Source organism: Marmota monax, unplaced genomic scaffold, assembly GCF_021218885.2.
Source record: "Marmota monax isolate L192 unplaced genomic scaffold, Marmota_monax_Labrador192_F-V1.1 WCK01_AAM20220418_F8-fsc00119, whole genome shotgun sequence".
NCBI lineage: Eukaryota > Metazoa > Chordata > Mammalia > Rodentia > Sciuridae > Marmota > Marmota monax.
The window spans coordinates 4,054,644-4,075,598 of record NW_026694771.1 but is presented as its reverse complement, the minus strand read 5'-3'; the positions used below and the strand labels follow the sequence as shown (position 1 = coordinate 4,075,598).

Sequence of the window (20,955 nt, the reverse complement as noted above, 5' to 3'; positions counted from 1 at the left end):
CAACAGAGTAAGGCCCTATACAACTTAGTGAGACCCTGTCTCAACATTTTAAAAAGGCAGAGGATATAACTCAGTGTTTAAGTGCCCTTAGTTCAATAGGAGATGGCTATATTTCATTCCATTTTCAAGTATTCAGATTATTTGAAGCTGGAATCTAGTCCTTGTGTTGTTAGACTTTAGTTTCATTCTGTTGTTCACAAAGAACATATCTCATATGGTTTAATTCTTTAAATTTGATGAAATTTGTCTTGAGGGCTTGGATATAATCTGCTCTGGAGAATGTTCCTTGTGAGTTAGGAAAAAAAAAGTGCATTCTGCTATTGTTATATGGGACATGTTTCAGTCAGTTTTGCGTTACTACAACTAAATGTAAGAGACAACTAACCTTATAAAGAAAAAAAGGTTTATTTGGCTCACAGTCTTGGAGGTTTAAATCCAAGATTATGCAGCCTCATTGTTTTGGCCTCAGGTGAAGGCACCAGATAGTAGTTTAACTATTCTAAGTCTAAGGGTGATGCTCTTTGTTTCTTTTACTTGAGGTTTATTAAAAATCTTTGAAAAATTTTGACCATTGCTTCTTCAAATGTTTTTCTGCCCTCTCCTTTTTCCTTCTGATACACATGCATTTTGGTTTACATGCATTTTGGTTTAGTTGATGTTATCCTGCAGGTGTCTGAAAGTCTATTTATTTTCTTCAAACATTTCCCCCTCCGTTCTTCATATTTGATGTTATGCTGATCTATCTTCATGTTCACTGTATGAGCCCCTCTAGTGAAATTTTTATTTCAGGGATTGTAGTTTTCAACTCCAGAATGTCCATTTGTTTATTTAAAAAAGATTTGTCGAAAAAATCTATTTGTTTAAATTTTCTATGCTTGTGGAGTCATTGTTTTGGTTTCCTTTAAGCATTATTCTCTTCAGTGCTTTGGACAAATTTAATTGCTTTGATATGTTTGTCTGCTAAACCCAATGTATGAGGACCCTCAAAGACTGTTTCTTATTACCTTTTTTTTCTTTCCTTAGTATAAGTCACACTTTTCTTTTCATTTTTTATAGTTTTGCTGAAAATTGAACTATTTAGATAATATACCATCTCCAAATTCTGATTGCATTTTCCTTAAAGGATTGTCATTGTTGATTTTTATTTATTTGTTTAATAACTTGCCTAGAGTAAATATGTTTGTTTTGTGACATGTGGGAACTAACATTTCTGCTCAGTTTATTATTTATTTTCCCTCCCTTCCTTCGTTCTGTCTTTTCCTTCTTTCTCTTTCTCTTTCTCTTCTATCTTTTGTGACGATTAAACCCAGGAGTGCTTTACCACTGAGCTATACCCCCAGTCCTTTCTGATTTTTATTTTGAGAAAAGGTTTCACTAAGTTGTTATGGCTTGCACTTAAGTTGCTGAGACTGGCCTCAAACTTGAGATGCTCTTATCTCAGCCTCCTAGTTGCTGGAATTATAAGGTTGCACCATCATGCCTAACTATATTGTTTTTCTCTTTAAGGCTGAATTTCTAGTAGTCACCATACATGTCACTCAGTGCTTGCTTAACGATGTGTTCAAATGCATAGAGCCAGTATGGTTTTTCCCTTCTACTGACAGCAGTATGTATAGATTGGGGAATATATTCAAAGTTTAGGCTGTTTTCGAGTTTGTCCCAGTTTTTATGTTCTATTGAGATCTCTTGTGTCCCTAGCCAGGAATAAATGGATAGCTGTTTCTAGTCTCTTCTACATATACATGTAAGCCTCTGTTTGGCCAGGAATATGTGGAGAGTATATCAAGCCCATCTGTGGCTGCCTTTCCTTCAAGATTTCTCTGTTAAGTCCCTTGCTCATCTGTCATTTGGCTTACAGCAGTGGGGACCAAACTTTCATACTTGCTTGAATAGATTTAGGGTTTCCCCTTTTACTTCCGGGCATAGATTTCCTGCTTTCCACTCCCAGTGAGCTCAACTACCTCGGTCAACATAGCTGCCAGTTTTTGTGGCTTGTTCTACCTTGGTAGAACTATCCCACTAACTTAACTGGTAGAGGAGAAAGGGTTATGAGAACAGGCCCAGGAAAGAGGGCCCACAGACTTCTGCTCTACTGACCCAAGTTCAGATTTCATAAACAAATATTTGACAATTTATTGTGTATCTTTTATCAATTTCCAGCCACTTGAGATGATTGTTAATATTTTTTTTCCAGCTATATATTCACTTTTGAAGAGATAGAATTGCCAAATTCTTTATTATGTTGGAAGTCGTTTCTTTTGTTCTTTTTTCCCTCCTTGGTGTTTTTGAGATGTTCATGTTTTTCATCTGAGGACATATAAAATATTGCATAGAAAAACATGTGATTTTAAATTTTATTAATGTTCTAAGATATTATAATTGTAATTAAGCAGAAATTAAAATTTTTCTATTGTTGCAGATTTCAAGTTCAACATACAAAGATAAGAATGAGGAATACAAAAGACAGTTCACACATCTACCTGATACAGAGAAGCTGATAGCAGGTAAAAAAAAAAAAAAGATGGAAATTTGCAAAAAACAAACAAACAAAATCCATTTTTAACCATATTATCAAAATAGAAGTGACATGTGACAGTGTATGTAGAAAATTTAAGCCTTTATGTAAGAGAGAAAATAGTTTTCAAGATAAGCACCATCTTCTCATTCACAATTAGACAATATAAAACTAAGTTATAATTTGGGGAGGAGTGATTTCTGACTTAGTAGGTAAGAAATAGAATTAAGTACTAGGAAAATATAAATAAGAAGAAATGATTTGTCACAGTTTCTCCTGGTACTTGTTTAATATGGTGTTAGAGGAAATATTTAAGCTTGATATTCAATATATATTAACTCTCCCTGAAAAGATACACGCTTTAATGAATGTACTCATAGAGAAACTTAATAAAACATTTTAGAGATGAATTAGTATTCATGTCTTTGTTCACATAGACTTTTTTTTTCCAGAGAAAAAAATCATTTGGCTTATGAACGTACTTCATTTTTAATGTAAGCTTATTACAGATTCATGACAATAAATTATAGGACTAGGTGTTAATTTTAGAATATTTATTTAAAACATTTGTGGGAATTTCTCAGATTTGAGACTATGAGGGAATGTTTAATTCAGTGTAAATGATTTTCCAGACAGTTCAGGTCAATAAATATGTTGATGGATTACAATATTTTTAAAAATATTATTTATTGCATGTAACATTCTCATGAAAAAGTTTTCGAATTCTACATTGAACAGTGAGTGATTCTTTCAACCAAACTTCAACATTGTTACAGGGAGATAGCCACTGTTGGCAGTTTCTTCTATGTATTTACAGAAATTTTCTGTGTGTCTTTAGGAACATATGTGTATATATTGCTAAAAAAAAGTTAAATAGTTACATGCTATGATTATTGTTTTGAATCTTGTATGCAGCTCTTTTTAAAAAATATTTATTTTTTAGTTTTAGGTGGACACAATATCTTTATTTTACATTTATGTGGTGCTGAGGATCGAACCCAGTGGCTCGTGCATGCTAGGCGAGCACTCTACCACTGAGCCAGAACCCCAGCCCCTACAGCTCTTTTTATTAGCCCTATTTATAAGCCTACATCATGCTTATAATGGCTTCCTAGTATTCAATTGAATGATTTATATTGTAATTTGTTTAATCAATCCTTTACTGATAAGACTTTTTGGTTACGTCTTATCTTTTACCACTAATGTGACATTGAACTTTCTTGTGTGTGTGTGTGTATGTGTGTGTGTGAGTGTGTATTTTTTTAAGACATATGAACACATACTGTAAGATAATCTCCTCGAAGTAGAATTGTGACACAAAAGCTAATGAGCATTTAAAATTTTAAATGTTGTTAAGTCACCCTCCAAAGAGGCCTTACAATTTACATTCTCATCAATAATGTATATGAGTACTTGTTTTGCCACACCTCAGGAACTCTGCTTTATCAAAATTTGTTAGGTAGAAATGGTATTTAATCATTGTTTAAATATGCATTTCCTTAATTGTGAGAGACATTGAACATCTGTTTATGTCTATAAACCATGTGCATTTCTTTTTCTATGAACCTTTCTCTTCATAAACTTTGCCCATTTTTCTAGTGGGTTCTTTTTCTAAACTTTGAATAGCTTGTTAGATTTTAAAAACAAATTGTAGATCTTTTTTGCATGTGTGGAATGTTTCTTGCCAGACTGCCACTTACAATCAAATACTTTTCACAAAAACTTTTCTAAAATGTATCATCCTCATTACTGCCTTCTTGAAAGAAATTAATCTGATTTTACAGTGAAATATACCCATCATAAAACTGAAAAGCTATATAGAAAAAGTTTAAAAAATGAAAATCGTTGGGGATCCTACTGTCTATATACAATTTGGCTAATATTTTGTAGCTATCTTTTTATAAATGGTTAGTGGGCAGCTCTAATACTACCTCTGGGGAAGAGATTAGGCTAAAAGTTTGCTCACTGCTCCAAAAATATTTGGAGTCAAATTGGTAGGAAAATTTTATTCAAAGCTAGCTTTTAAAAAAGACAGAAAAAAAACCTATTGTTTTAAAAGTTCCATCTTTGAGATCTCTGAATGTGAGCAAGGCTTTTAAAAGAGAAGAGCAGCATCCAGGCAGCAGAGGCAGGATGTAAGACAAAAGGCAGGAAGTGTACATGTATAGATTTAGTGTGCTGCACAGGCCTGGGAAGGGGACAGTCTCCATTCTCAGCTTCCTTAGGACATAGTGGTGGTGGTGGTTGTTGGAGGAGAACCCTTTAGCTCCCTCTCAGCATGAGAAATTTGCTCTTAATTTCAGAGGGAGACTTCCAAGTTCAGTCTGTTTTAATATCTTTCAGTGTGTATATATGCTTTCAAAAATTAACATTTTTAATTTTTTTCTCACTGCTATAGTAAACCTGCTCCATTTAGAAAATTTGGAAAATGTTATGAGAGGTAAAATGGCTGCCCAGGGGAATTTCTAGGGTGATAGGATGGTTCTACATGGTACTTCAGTGGTGGATTCTTAACTGCTGGTTTGTCAAACCTTTACACAGGAAACTTGTCGCTTAATCAATTAAGACATCAGAATAGTTCTTTAGTATCCCCAGAGGATGATTGGATCCAGGATTTCCCCTCAGATACTAAAGTCTGTGGATGTTCAACTCCCTTATATAAAATGGCATAGTATTTGCCTATAACCTGTGCACATCATTTAGTATTCTTTAAATCATCTCTAATACATTTAATACCCCTAATATAATATAAATGCTGTGTAAATAGTTATTATGTTTCAGGGATCCAGTATTTGTGCTGCTCAGTACTCAGCTTAAAACTTGAGGGGGAAAAAAACTTGGTTGAATGAAACAATTTTATTCAAAACCAGCTGTGAAGAATACAGACTAGACTTTTTCATCTCAAATCTCTCCTAGGGGCATCAGGGGTGCAAAGGGTTTTTGTAGGAGAAAAAGGAGGTATAGTGGGATAAGAGGCAAGACATCCACCTGCAAGGTGAGTCTTCTTCTTCATTATTTGTGTTTCCACTTGTCTGTCTCATCCTTTCCCAGAACATCAAGTAGAGCCTCTCCGTCCCTTGCCCTATTGGGAATTAAACCCAGGAGTGCTCATACATCCCCATATTTTTTTTATTGCATTTTAAGACATGGTCTTCCTAAATTGCCCAGGCTTGCCTCGAACTTGTGATTCTCTTGCCTCAGTTTCCAGAGTCACTGGGATTACAAGCATGTTTCACCACACCTGGCTTGCAATTTCTTTTCTGAAGGTATTACTTTTCTGCAAGTCTGTTCACAAGAGCTAATAAAAGGAAGGGTTGTTAAGGGGGAGGACTCTCTTTAGAATACCATGTGAAAAGGATGAGTTGTAAAAAGATTAGGATAAAGATTAGAAGAGAAGGGGAAAGTAATTCTGTTAAAGACTGCTTCTGAGCAAACTGTTCTGTTATAGTTACAGTGATAGGAGACAAACAGATGTGAGTGGTGGGAACACAAGGTTAAAGGAATAATTTTATAAAATGGGCACATTGTGTTCAAGAAGCAGTTTACCTGTAGCCCTACCTGGCTTAGGTAGACAGGAAGGATATGTCACATTCCTCAGCAAACTACTTGTTATCTTTAGGAGAAATGCAGGCCCAAAATAATGTCCATAAGAGGAACCCACGTTACCCTGAAGGGGGAGATTTTTGTGGTTCTTGTCACAGACCAGATCCTGAAACTCAGGGAGGTAAGGATGATTCCTCCTAATCATAAAATCTGTAAGAATTTGTGGGTAAGAATCCAGTTAAGTGCTTGCTTTGTCAGCACATATACTAAAATTGTAACCATACAGAGATTAGCATGGCCCCTGTGCAAGGATGACATGCAAATTTGTAAAGTGTTCCATATTTTTCCCTATACATAAGTGATGAATATACTGTAGGAGAAATTAGGAAAACTACTCTCAAACAGTAGCCTCAAAAATTAAAATACTTGGGAATCAACCTAACAAAAGAGGTGAAAGACCTCTATAATGAAAACTAAAGAAAGAAATTGAAGACCTTAGAAGATGAAAAAATCTCCCATGCTCTCAGATAGGCAGCATTAATATTGTCAAAATGGCCATATACCCAAAACTGTTATACAGATTTAATGCCACTTCTACAACAGTCCCAATGACATTCTTCATAGAAATAGAAAAAGCAGTCATGAAATTCATTTGGAAAAATAAGAGGCCCAAAATAGCTAAAGCAATCTTCAGCAAGAAGAATGAAGCAGAATGCATCACAATACCAGACCTTAGATTGTACAACAGAGCTATAGTAAGAAAAACAGCATGGTATTGCCACCAAAACAGACATGAAGACCAGTGGTACAGAATAGAAGACGTAGAGAAAAACCCACATAAATACAGTTATCTCATACTAGACAAAGAAGCTAAAAACATTCATTGGAGAAAAAATAGCCTTTTCCACAAATGATGCTGGGAAAACTGGAAATCCATATGTAGCAAAATGAAATTAAGCCTCCATCTCTCACCCCACACAAAAATCAACTCAAAGTGGATCAAAGACTTAGGCACTAGAACAGAAACTCTGCAGCTAATAGAAGAAAAATTAGGTCCAGATCTTCATCATGTTGGCTCAGGACCTGACTTCTTTAATAAGACTCCTAAAGCACAAGAAGTAAACCCAAGAATCAATAAATGGGATGGATTCAAACTAAAGAGCTTCTTCTCAGCAAACTAAACAATCAATAACGTGAAGACAGAGCCTAGAGATTGGGAGAAAATTTTTCCCACATACACCTCAGAGCCCTAATCTCCAGGATATATAAAGAACTCAAAAAACTTAACATCAAAAAAACAAATAACCCAGTCAATAAATGCAAGAATAAGCATTTGAAAGTGAGATGTGGTCTTCATTCTGCCTCACTTCCCCAGAAGGCCCTTTCCTTATAACAATAGTATATTGTTTAGGGAATGATGCAAGCAAAAATATTTATACATATTCAGTATGGGTGAAATCTCCCTTCCTCCCTCTCACCCCTCTCCCTCCCTCCCTCCCTCCCATCCCTCTCCCTCCTTCCCTCCTGCCCCTCTCCTTCCCTCCTTTCCTTTCTTCCTTCTTCCCATGTGTATGGAGGGCTGACTTTATAGATCTATTCCATAGCTCTGTTTGCTGAGAGGATTTAAAACATAGTACCCTAGTAATAACAAGCATGTCTAGGGCCCAGATTTTAGTTTCTAAATACCACTCTCCAATAAAAGGAACAAGAATTCTTTGAAGAAATAGCCTGTTATAGGGCTGGAACAGTGAAAATGCAGAATGAGTTTGAAATATCTTGTAGTTATTTCAGAAGTCAGGAGAAGAGCTTATTTAAAAAAAAAAAAAAAAGGAGCCAAGTTGAAAATGGTCAAATCTAGAATTGCTTGGGCAACAAAGTAACAATAATTTTGGATTGTAATTTTAAGAATCAAATAAATATTCATGAGCCCATAGTGTTATAAATAAATGCTTGAATAATTAAATAGGGAGAAGCCCATAACTCTACCTGAAATTCCAAGCATCCCTAGGTAATTTATATGCACATTAAAGTTTGAGAAAATCTAATCTAGGGATTAAGTGTGCACCTGGGTTGAAAGCCTTACTAGATTCTTACACTCTGTACCTGTAATGGTGAAGAAAATCTAAAATATTTTCGCCAACAACTGAATAGTGACAAAACTTATTTCATCAATGTTAATGCATGTCTAACATCCTGATTAACAAGCCAGTAATTTCACCAGTGAAATTCCTTTTTTTTTTTTTGGTACTGGGGATTAAACTCACAGGTGTTTAACAACTGACCCACATTCCCAGCCCTCTTTTATAGTTTATTTAGAGGCAGGGTCTCACTGCTAAGTTGAGTTGCTGAGGTTCCCTAAATTGCTGAGGCTGCCTTTGAATTCATGAACCTCCTGCCTCAGCCTCCCAACTTGCTGGGATTATAGGCATGCACCATTATGCCTGGCTTGAAATCCCTTTTCTAATGTATCTATGCTAATTAGCCAAACATTTGATGTTAAACTGTGATAATAATAGTTGAAGTGCTTATGGTAGTCTCTGCTGGAGTATAGTTATTTTAATTAGATTGTTAGTAGACCCATACCAAGTATGATTCTGTAAATTACAACTAACTCTCCCTACTTAAGCCTGGGTATATATATCTGCTTTTTCACTTCTAATATTAATTCATGTTTATCTTTTTTTTTTCTTGCCTGATCTTGGGCAAAGAAATGTTTATTAAAATTAAAAACATATTTGACCCAGCAATTCTACTTCTAGAAAAAAATGGTATTATGGGGATACATTAATTTCCCAATACTTTGGCTTATCATGAGTATGCAGGTAGCAGAGCCTTTGGGTAACGTGATTGAAGTGCTAATAGTTGGAATCTGGGCTGGAATGTATTGAAATGCATTGAGTAGAGCATACTATCTGTTATTTAAAGAATCTATAATCCTTTAATTTTATCAGTCAAAATTCTGCCAAACATAAGGCCTTATGCCCAGATGTTTTCAGAGATAATATTTATTCAATTTTCAAGGAACTGATGGCCCCAACTTATGCAATAGAAGAAAAGCAAAATTTTTCTCATTTGTTTTTGAAGTTATGTCAACCTTGAAATAAGTTGGTGCTGGTTTGTAGGGGTTGGGGGAAGGAGAATGTGTGCTGGAAGAATATGAACTGTATAATCTTATGGTTGTCCTTCTATATTATGAATGAAGGAATAGATTGTTACAGAGTTGGAGTGGATTATCTCTAAGCATATCCCTTTGTTTATCCAAGAAAACTCTCCCCTGTATGTATGGAAAGGTAGAAAGGTAGAAAGGAGGCATATTGACTGACAAATCTTTCTTTGTACAGAGAGAAAGCAGATTTGGATTCCTATGCTGTATTAGTCAGCTTTCCATTGCTGTGACTAAATACCTGAGATAATCAACTTGTAAGAAGGAAAGATTTATTCTGGCTCACAGTTTCAGAGGTTTCTGACCATGATTGGTCGACTTCATTGCTTTTGAGCCTGTGGCAAGGAAGTACATGATGGTGGGGAGCATGTGGTGGAGCAAAGCTTGATTACCTCATGGCTTCTGAGAAGCAAAGAGAGAGGAGGGCTGGGGTCATAATATCCCCTTCAATGGCAGTGACCCAACTTCCTTCCACTAGGTCCCACCATTTAAAGGTTTTACTACCTCGCAAAGGTGCTTTAGCACATGGTGTTTGGTGGACATTCAAGATCTAAACTGTGCTATACCCTCAACCTTAAATGCCTAAATTCGACTTTTACTCTGGTACACTAACATTCACATTAGGAGCTGTGGCCTTTTAAAGGTTGGGTAAATTCTGCCAGTGTTTGGAAGACATAGTGGGTATGGCTGACCTCTGAGGGAGCCCATCGGTTAGTTCCTTGATGTCTGTATCTATTGTAACCATCCCTCTTTGTACTTGCTGATTCTAAGTGTGTATATATAGGGAAGAATGGCTGTATTTCTACTGTAGCTTTTGTCTGTATATTTTTTTCTTTGCATATTTTTTTTTAAGATGAGGCTTTCTCCATACTTTGTTCATTGATATCCACCTTTTGTCTTCTAAAATTTAACAAAACCTTCAGTCTGCTAATATAATCATTCTTTTACCTACACCTCAGCATTGTTATGGATTTAATCTCTTTTGTGTTTTCCCTGTCCTCTCAAAACAATTGTAGAGAAAAACGGGAAGTAAGTGCATGTCAGTATCCCTCCCAACTTAGATCAGTCATTCTATGTATGATTTACTACTAAAATAACTCTATTGCATTGAAAGTATTTGGCTTAGGAGACTATATTCTTTTTTTCCAGGGATATCATTACTTAAAACCTTGTTAAATTCTCTGAGTATCTGAATGAACAATGTGGATAAGACAAATAATATTGTGTTGAAGGAATATAAAAATCTCTTACCAACTCAGAAAACCTCTCCACAAAAGTCAAAGAAAAAGAAAATAATTTATTATCAATTAAGCATTAAACCAGAATGTGAAGTGCATTGCAGACAACCCACTAGAGGTCTTAAAAACTGAAAGAAATCTCTTATCCTGTTACACAGTCAAGCACATACAAACCACTATGTGTAGGCTCTAAAGAAATGATCATTAGTCCTTAAAATAAGAGGACTTGACATCACCATATGTCACACATAGTTCATCCCAAATTTACCTCATAATTAGGGCAACCATCAGTGACAGGTAGTTGGCATAAATCCAAAGGAAAAATAAACTCATATTTTTATGGCAGGAGTTAGTTTTGCAACTTGAAGTGAGGTGTCCACTGAAATTAGACTCCTACCTTCTCACAGATTCTGGAGATAGAGATATTATCTTCCTTGATATTTACTTTTCAGAGATGGCTCCCAGGTCCTTGAGAAAAAATTCCTGGTTTAAAATTGGCAAGAAGCCTATTTAGCTTTTAAAAAGATTTGCATGCATCCTCAAAGGAGCAGGGAAAGAATTTGCAAGTTTTCTAAAGAAAATATTCCAAGAAAAGCAAGGGAAGTATCTGTTTCCCTTTCTGCAGGAGGGAAAATCAGGGTTTTTTTTTTTTTTCTTCAATTTATATTTACTCCTATTATTTCAAGTAAAACACAAAATAAAAAATGAAATAGTTATCTTTGATAACTTAATTTTCTTAAATTTGTAAGCAATTCTAAAAATGTCTTGAGTCTTTTAATTTTTTTAAAGCAATGTCAGCATAATTGGGCTCTCAAAGATGATTGTTGCTAGAATGAAATGCTTTTAGATATGTATTTCCTAATATTATTGTTTAAAAAGGCACATTCACATAGTTCATTGTCACTTCCCTTTTGGGTAGTAGGCCTAACTCCATCAATAAAACAAAATAGTATATCTTATCTAATTAAGTATGTGCTTACTATTTATTGTGCAAGTTTAATGTATACGTATATGGTACCGACACACTCTTTATCTATTACCATAGCACTTTATTCTATATCCTTCATTTTGTTGTAGTTGCTAAAGTAAATCTTTAGAGTTGGAGCTATTCAGTTTGCTGCAATTGATCATGTAATAGCTAGTAATTGATTGATGTTAATGCTTGTCACATATTGACTTAAGTTTCTTGGTTAACTTCTTCAATTTTACTCTTTCTAAGATAACCAATTTTAAAGTTGTAAAAAATCCATAAAATAATTTGTTTTAAATGTTATTTTCTCATTTCATTCTAGGTAAATTAGATTGTTAATATGACTTAAGTCAGGTAGAATATTGCTTTTTGAAACACTGATTATTATTGTGGTGCATACTCATTTATCAGTTGGTAAATTAGGAGAAAAGAAGAAGAGTAAAACCTCTTTACTTTTAAAATAAAATGTTTTATTTCTTGCATAGGATATATTGCCTTTGTCATTTTTTTAAAATTCAATTTTATTGAGATATACATTCATTATGATAGAACATACACATTTTAGGGAAGTCATTTTAAAAACCCACTGATAAAAAGTATGCCCAGGTAATGGTTTCTGTAGCTTTTTTCCCCTATAACTTTTAGTATGATTAATTTAAAATAATGTGCTGTGGTGTACAGACTAGCCATGCTGGCATCACCTGAGATCCTGTTGGACACACAGACTCTTGACCTTTCTCCAGACCTATTTAATCAGAAATTCTAAGGGAGGGACCTAGCAATCTGTGTTCTAATAAGTCTGCCAGGTATTTCTAATATGAAATATGAGGAGCATTAAAGTAATGAAATATTTTAGTGGTTTATATAAAAATTTCATGATACCTCAAGGTAACCTTTAGTCTAATATCTGTTTTGAAGATGTATACTAGTAAATGAGTAACTTAATCTGCTTAATTATTTACTAGGAATTTTTGTTTGGTGGTATCTCAGGTTTGTTTTACTGAAGAAAGCATTGTGAAAGACTGGCTACTTTGCTCAATTTTTAGTGTTTGCTTAGAAATTTAACATGACTAAGTATAAATATTTTGAGGTTTGTGAAACCTTTTTCTAAAATTGCTAATTACATTATGGAATTTAAAAATTTACTGCCTAATTAAAACACCTCATAGCAACTCTTTATGTCTCACATTTATACTCCTGTTTGTATTTGCCACAGAGTCAGACTTCATCTTAGACACATGGTATTAACAAAGTTTCTTTTGTGTTTTTTAAATTGAAGACTTGATTTTGCTGGATTTTAGTGCTGAGATCAAGGGGATCAACTTTGAAATTGACTTAAAAAATTTATACAAATTTCTGAGTCATCTTTGCCTTCTCTTTTAACATTATAACCAATCACCAATTCCTCATCAGTGCTACTTCCTAATTATTTATGAATTTAACTCTTTCCCTTAATATTGTTTTCTTCTGGTCCGAACCACCATCATCTGTCCCCTGGACTTCCAGCTGGCATATTGAAATCAATTTTTGCAATGTGATTAAAGCACTGTTTAATAATATACATCTGATCATGTCCTTTCCACTTAAAACTCCTAAGTAGGGGGCTGTAGTTGTAGCTCAGTGGTAGAGTGCTTGCCTAGCACATGTGAGGCACTGGGTTTAGTCCTCAGCACCACATCAAAATAATTAAATAAAAACAAAGGCATTAAAAAAACAAAAACTCATCAGTAGCTTCTCAGAGTCCATTCTACTGTGAGACCTTACAAGATGTACTTATTTAGCTTCTCCAGCCTAGAGAGCTATCTTTTTCTAGATCCTAAAATGTACCATGTTTTTTTCTACCATAGGGCTTTTTTAAAAACTATTTTTTTATTAAAGCATCGTTATTATACACAGTTATTGGTTTCATTTTGACAAAATAATACATGCAAGGAATTTGTTTGCAAGCCCCATCCCCCCACTTTCCTCTCCTCTTCCTTCCCCCTATTTTCCCTCCTGTATGCTATTACATTTCCTTTCTTCTACATATACATAAAAGTAAAATTCCCTTTGGTATCTATATATGGAATATAATGTGATTTTGTTAAGTTCATTTCATTTATCTTCCCCTTTTCCTTCATTCCTCCTTTTCATTTTCCTACTCCTCTGTTTTTCCCTGAATTTTTACACCATAGGGCTTTTAAATGTGTTATTCCTTTATGATCCTGGTCAGACTTCATTGATCTTTAGACTTTAGTTTATAGACTGCTTTTTTAGGGGAATCATTCCTGATATCCTATCTCCACATCCCACCCACTTACCTTCATAGCTCTTATTACATGTATATGTTCATAGCTTTATCTGTGTTTGGTCATTATCATACTTACTTTTGTATTTATTTGTTTATTATCTGCCATCCTTCTAGACTGATTCATGAGGGTAAGATCCACTTCTGGTAATCTTAGTGCACAGCCAAGTATATGAAGAGTGAACTAATGAACAAATTGTGATGACTTTTTATTTGTTGAAATAGTATTGGGTTTATTCAGCTGCCACATTTTTGTGAATAAGATGTTCCTTATTTTTGTGTATATAGATTATGCTTGTGCTCTTCAAAGGGACATTTTGCTTCAGGGACGACTATACCTTTCAGAAAACTGGCTGTGTTTCTATAGCAACATCTTCAGATGGGAAACTACAGTAAGACATATTTTTGAATTTGATTAGTTAGTACAAATAATTGCATAAATAGAAATATATACTGTCCCCTTAAAATCAATGTATTCTAGACAATTCCAAAGTAAATTCATATGTATGTTTGTGCATCTTTACTTAGATATGAGTAAATTTACATGTTGTATAAAATATAACATATTTTTCTAACTTAATGCCTTGAGTTCCATTTATACTTATTAGATATGGTTACAGAAAAATTTCAGATTGCAAAAGCTTGGATATATATCTGTTGGCTGACAAAACCAAATCTTATGTGAAAGACTGTCTGAGTTTTGCTTGTGTGTTGGTGTGTTAACGTGGAACATGAACACCCATGCGTATTTTCACACTGTATCCTACTGTAAGATGTGGGAGTTGGTGGAGGAGAATACTGAAGGGAAGAATGTCTGAGTGCTTACCTTGTTTTTCCTAAAGGATATAAGCATGTGTTTATTAATCCCTTCAGAATTTTCTACTAAATATTCTGGATTAGAATTATATTATAATCCTTGGCATTTTGTATTGTATATACTTCTAAAAAATATACTTTTTGATTTTTCAATTCTTTTGTATGTTTAGATTTCTATTGCTTTGAAGAATATAACCTTTATGACCAAGGAGAAAACTGCTCGACTGATCCCAAATGCTATCCAGATCATTACAGATGGTGAAAAGGTGAAAAACTTTTCTACCTTTGCCATGTTCCATAGTGTGAAGAAAATTTGCATCATACTGATCATCAGTATTGAGAATATAGGCAGCTGTTGAAGTTAGGAATATCTTGTAGAAATACACTGTATTTAATACTAGGTTTATGTATACTTTAATAATTATTGGTGATTAACTTTAAATGACTGACTTTTTTGTACTTCATAGTTTATGAGAACTTTCACCCATATTTTTCATTTTCTCATTGTTAAGAGGTAGGCAGGGTGAGTGTTGGCAAAATGTTCTTATTATTTCTAAATACCGTAATAATTTCATTATTGTTTAGTCAGTAATACCTGCATAATAGCAACTAATAAAAACAAATACTCTTGTGAGCAGAGATTTGGGCAGCATACAAGTAAGAACACATAATCATTATAGTCTTTTCTTAACAATGGCAATTAATAGCCATCATTTTATTATTCACCTGCAATGTCTATCATTTCTTGGTGGGGATATATGAGTAATCTTTCTGTACCCATCTGAAAAAAATTGTTCAGGGCTATGTGTCTGATATTAGAAACATAATGCTGAGGAAGAAGAAGAAAGAAGGAAGGTACAGAAGGAAAGTATGGTAGGGTATGAAGGGGAGTCAGAGAGAAGGAAAGAAGGAAGGAAGGGAAGAAGTAAGTGAAGGAAAGAAAGAACATGGGGAGAGAGAAACAGGATCATGATATTAAGTCTTTGTAATTATACTTAAATTTTTTTTTTTAGTTGTGGATGGACACAATATATTTATTTTTATGTGGTGCTGAAGTTTGAACCTAGTACCTCACAGGTGCAAAGCAAGTGCTCTACCACTGAGCTACAGTCCCAGCTCTGTAATTATAGTTTTTAATCTTATAAAGTTTCTTTCAAATGCACTTTGAGTTTTATTGTTTATTTATTTTTGTGGTGTCAGGCATCAAATCCAGGGCCTCACACATGGTAGGCAAGTTCTCTGACACTGAACTATATTCCCAACCCCTTATATTTGTTTTTGAACATTCTCATTCCTACAGAGTATTTCCAAATACAATACAAAGACCTTTCCCCACTGAGCTATTTTGAGAGTAAACTGTCTGTCAACCCAGATGCCTCGTTGCCCTCATATTACATAACCACAATATAACCATCAAAATCAAGAAAGTAATATTGATTTATCATTGTTTAATCTTTGGACTGCTTTCAGTTTCCACAGTTATTCCAGTAATCTCATAGACTCAGTTCTGTGTTCCTCAGTTTCCTGGAGGAGTCCTTTTTGCCTTTGCTTTACCTTTATGTTCCTGACACTTTTAAAGATTACAGGTCAATTATTTTGTAAGATATTTCAGAATCTGTTTGATGTTTCCTTATGATTAAATTTGGGTTATGCAATTTTGGAAGAAATCCCTAGAAATGATGCTCTTTTGTTCCTTTTGGATCCTATCAGATGGCACATAATTTTAGTTTGTGCCATTACTGGTGATATTTATATTGATTATTTAATTGTGTCTGCCAGTCTTTGTTTTAAAGTTAATCTATTTTCCTATACAAATATTTTGAAGCAAGATGCTTTGAAACTATATAAACATACCATTCTTGCCAAACTTAAATTTATTTATTTGTTTATTTTTATCATTTACTTATATCATTATGAACTCACAGTTTTTATTTTATTCAATGCTTATAATCACTACAGTTACTTATTTTGATGTTCAGATTTCCCAAGTTTGGGCATTTGAAACTCTTTCAACCTGGTGTTTATGTTCTTTTAATTATTTTCAGTATTGTTTGAGCATTTCTTTGCTTTTTGACACAAGATGTTTCAGACTTTGGCTGTTCCAGTGCTAGAATCTATCATTTCTTCAAGGAGTTTTGATTTCTTTAGGAGAAGACCAATATTTAGAAGCTAGCATATTCATTGTATTGGGGTATCACTATTTCTGAATTCTCTGTGGACAGAAAAAGAGTGTATATTATGTGTATAATGCTTTATTGTTTATTTATTTTATGTAATCATACACCAACATAATCATACACCCACATTCAAAATGCACACACATACATATGCCCACTTATATATCTATCTATCCCTCCTTCCATGCAGCCATTCATTCATCTATCCATCTATCCATCCATGAACACATATCAATACTTCCCATTCCAATTGAACACCACAGAGTTCATTCTTGTTTTCTCCATTTCCATGTTTGTAACCCCTCCTTCCCTGACAATGAGAAACCAGGCTCCCATTATCCATTATTTGATCAGTTAGCCTGTTTGGAACCAATCTCCATCTCCACTGTCACCCCCAACATGGATGTCCTTTCACCTCATGAAAGGTTCTGACAGAGTTGGGCCACTGCCCATCCCACTCAAATATTCTCATATGCCTGACCTATGATCTCCTCACCTTGCTTGGATGGATGCCACATGTCCTTTCCATGTATCCACATTTCTCTGTCAGAGGTCTTTTTACCCACTTGGGCTCTGACACTGTGTTGGGACAATGTTTCTGTGTGAACAACCTCCTCATTCTGATCTAAACACTACTTTGAGTTTTTCTGCCCCCATCCTCACTGCTAGTGTAGGGCCTTCTTTTCTCTGTTCTACCAACACCTTTAGTGATAACCTATTTAGTAACGGAATAGTTTAATATTCTTACCTTTATAATTAATACATGCATACATTTTCATTATTTAACAAAATCATCAAATGATTCTTAACTAACATTTTCCTTCCATGCCAGTAAAGCCTCAATTCCATTGTCCTTCCAGAGGCAAATGCTATTATAATTTGATTTGTATTTTCAGTCTGCCTTTGTGTTTGCATATATATGTGCATACATATGTGTATGCATATATGTATATATATATATATATATGTATATATAATTTTGCTTTTCTAAAGTAAATACTATCTTATTCATATTGTTCTTCAGCTCTCTTGCTCTTTTTTGGGGGTGGTGGTGGTAGGAGTACTGGAGATTTAACCCAGGGGCCCAGAGGTGCTTTATCACTAAGCCACATTCCCAGCCCTTTTTTAAAAATCTTTTATTTTGAAACAGGATCTCACTAAATTGCTTAGGGTCTTGCTAAATTGCTGAGGCTGGTCTTGAATTTGCAATCCCCTTGTCAGAGCTTCCTGAGTCCCTGGAATTATAAGTAGGTACCAAGGTACGTGGCTGAGCTCTCTTTTTAAAAGAAATTAGCACCAAATTGGGTATAATAGTGAATGCCTATAATTCTGTGGACTGTGGAGGCTGAGATAGGAGAATCCCAAGCTGGGCAATTTAGTGAGACCCTGTATTTAAAAAAAGGGTTCTGGGGAGGGGGGTGGCCTGGGAATGTAGTTCAGTGGTAAAGCACTTGCCTAGCATGCACAAGGCTCCATCAATCCCCAGTACTACAAAATTAATGACTACCATCACCACAATAAAATCCAACAAAATTATCTCTTGGAATTGCAGATGGACGCATATAGAAAGATCGATCTCTGATTTTTGAAGTGTTATATAGTATTTCTTTGGATGTCTTGTGGTTCCGTTGATCATTAATTCAGTTTTAATATTTTACTCTTATAACAGTGCTGCAGTGAACAGTCTTACCATGCCTTCTTAAGCTCATGAGTTACTGTTTCTTACATACATAGTGAAATTTCAGGGGGAAACATATTAATTTTGATAATGATAATAACACCTAGCATTTACTGAACACTTGGTTGTAGATGTTATTTTAAACATTTCACATGTTTTCTCATTTAATTTTCATAAAAATCTGCTATTATAATTATTCAGTTATTCTCTTTTTATAGATGAGAAAAGAAGGCAGAAATGCCCCAAAGTCAGAGAACTAATAAGTGATAGAACCAGAACAGCAGCTTAATTCAAACTCTTCCTGAATTAGTAGGCTTATTCTTGAACCAACGCTTATTAATAGTTTGTTTGTTGTTGTTGTCATTGTTTTTTTCAGTCCTGGGGATTGAACTGAAGACCTTGCCACATGCTAGGCAAATGCTCTACTACTAAGCTATCTCCCCTTTTTATTTCTTGTATAGTGGAATGGTCTTGCTAAGTTGCTGAGGCTATTCTTTTTTTTTTTTTTGGTAGTTATTAAAATAGCTTATTTATTTTTATTATTATTATTTTTTTATTATTAGTTGTTCAAAACATTACAAAGCTCTTGACATATCTTATTTCATACATTTGATTCAAGAGGATTATGAACTCCCATTTTTACCCTGTATACAGATTGCTGAGGCTATTCTTAAAATCCTCCTACCTCAGCCTCTGGAGTTGCAGGGATTATAGGTGAGTGTCACTGCACTCTACCTTGTTAATAATTTTCGAAGTTGGATATGTAGCAAGAAATAAAGGAAGGTAGTAATATGTCAAGTTATCCAGAAAACTGGGAGTTTTAAGGAATTGGAAATGTGGTGATTGTGTTCAAGAGTGGAGTATTTAGTTCTAGAAGTGGAGGTTAGCAAACATAGCATACTGGTGAAAATGAGATAGACAAGATTTTTCTTATCTATGTTTCTGAACACAGAATTTTAAGGTTATCTTAATTAGGCAAAACAATTTGGCTTAAGAAATGAGAATAGTGGACAGTAATAAGTAGTGACCATTACATTATATATTATGGTTATAAAATTATTTGAAAGAGTTCCTGGAAAAATCCTATTTATAAAATGTTTTGCTCTATGAAGAATATTTACCAAAATTTCAATTTTAGGAATCAGAACATTGATTAAAATCTGTGCACTTTAAAAATCTGTCTATGTAAAGTGTCAATACCCTAAATATTTTTTGACATTTTATTTAATAACTCCAGCATAGAACCAAGATATCTCATTCCTGAAGATAATACCTTAGTCATGAAAGGTCACTAAGAAGGAGATTGGAAGAGATGTCACACTGAGAGTCTGTATTTAAAATAGGCTCTCTTGTCACATTTTCCTGTTAAAGCCTATTTTACAATATGACTTTGCAAAAATCAGTTAAATGCAAAGAAAAATATGAACTGAAAACAGAATGATAAATTGAAACATACTACTTTTCTTTTGTAACAAAAAAAAGTTCAGAGTTAACATGGGTGTTTTATATCTATAATTAGTAGAAAGTATTTCTGGAGTTTTTCAAAGATTACAAAAGATAATATAATTTAAAATTAAGATCCTTAAAATAAGTCCATCTCTTTAATCCACTTGTATTTTTTGTTCTTTTTTTTGTATATTTTGCTCAAATGTCAGTCAATTCAATTTATTTATCTTTGTAAGTTCAGAATAAAATAAAATTTGTAATTTTAAAAATTAAGTTGATTTTCTAATAAACTTTGATGAACATAAATACCTGCTTATGACATTTAAAGTCCCTTTCCCTACTAATACTGACAAAATTGTGTTTGCTGTAAGATACTATTTGTTGTGAGACACTATTTATAAAGACACTGTGTTCATACAACAGATACCTGCTTTTCTCCTATTGTAATAAAAAGTCAAATAAAAAAGAGTATATAAAGTAGGCAATTGCAACCTATTAGTTTGCTTTGACCATTGAAATCCCCAGCAGACCTCTATGGCAGATGCTTTTTCCTTCTTTTCTGTTACTAAAATTGTTCTATTATTTTTCCTTTGCAGTTTTTCTTTACATCTTTTGGTGCCAGGGACAGAAGTTACCTCAGTATATTTAGGTTGTGGCAGAACGTTTTATTAGATAAGGTAAGTGTTCATCCCAGAGGCAGGTGTTTGTTTTAATAAGAATCTTCTACTGGGTACATAAATAAAATTTATGAAGAGCTCTTTTATTTTTCTGAACCTAACTTTGACTACACTATTCAAATTCCAAAAAACTTGAAGCAAAACAAGATCCATAATTACAAATTAAGATGTTAATTGTTATCCCCAGGGTAACCACCACCCCTAGGAAAAAAAAGAAATTAAAAATATTAAAAGATAATAAATAAATGATATTAAAATGAACTACTATAAAATATATTTTTAACACACAAAATGGTAGTAAGGGAGCCGGGCATGGTGGCTCACGCCTGTAATCCCAGCAGCTTGGGAGGCTGAGACAGGATGATCGCAAGTTCAGATCCATCCTCAGCAACAGTGAGGTGCTTAGCAACTCAGTGAGACCCTGTCTTTAAATAAAATACAAAAT

The 20,955-nt window shown here is 34.1% G+C and overlaps 1 protein-coding gene and 1 non-coding gene across 5 annotated transcripts in view; both read left to right on the top strand.

Moving 5' to 3' along the window:
* Gramd1c (GRAM domain containing 1C) overlaps positions 1-20,955 on the top strand; it is an 88,660-nt gene that overhangs the window by 21,480 nt on the left and 46,225 nt on the right. For all 4 annotated transcript variants that reach the window (XM_046425193.2, XM_046425194.2, XM_046425196.2 and 1 more), the window contains exons 3-6: positions 2,420-2,504; positions 14,005-14,108; positions 14,703-14,798; positions 20,430-20,510. In XM_046425193.2, the coding sequence (XP_046281149.1) occupies positions 2,420-2,504; positions 14,005-14,108; positions 14,703-14,798; positions 20,430-20,510 (366 nt within the window). The remainder of the gene's footprint in view (positions 1-2,419; positions 2,505-14,004; positions 14,109-14,702; positions 14,799-20,429; positions 20,511-20,955) is intronic.
* LOC124079600 (U6 spliceosomal RNA) lies at positions 6,301-6,404 on the top strand. The gene has a single exon (XR_006847407.1). It is a non-coding gene; the product is annotated as a U6 spliceosomal RNA (small nuclear RNA).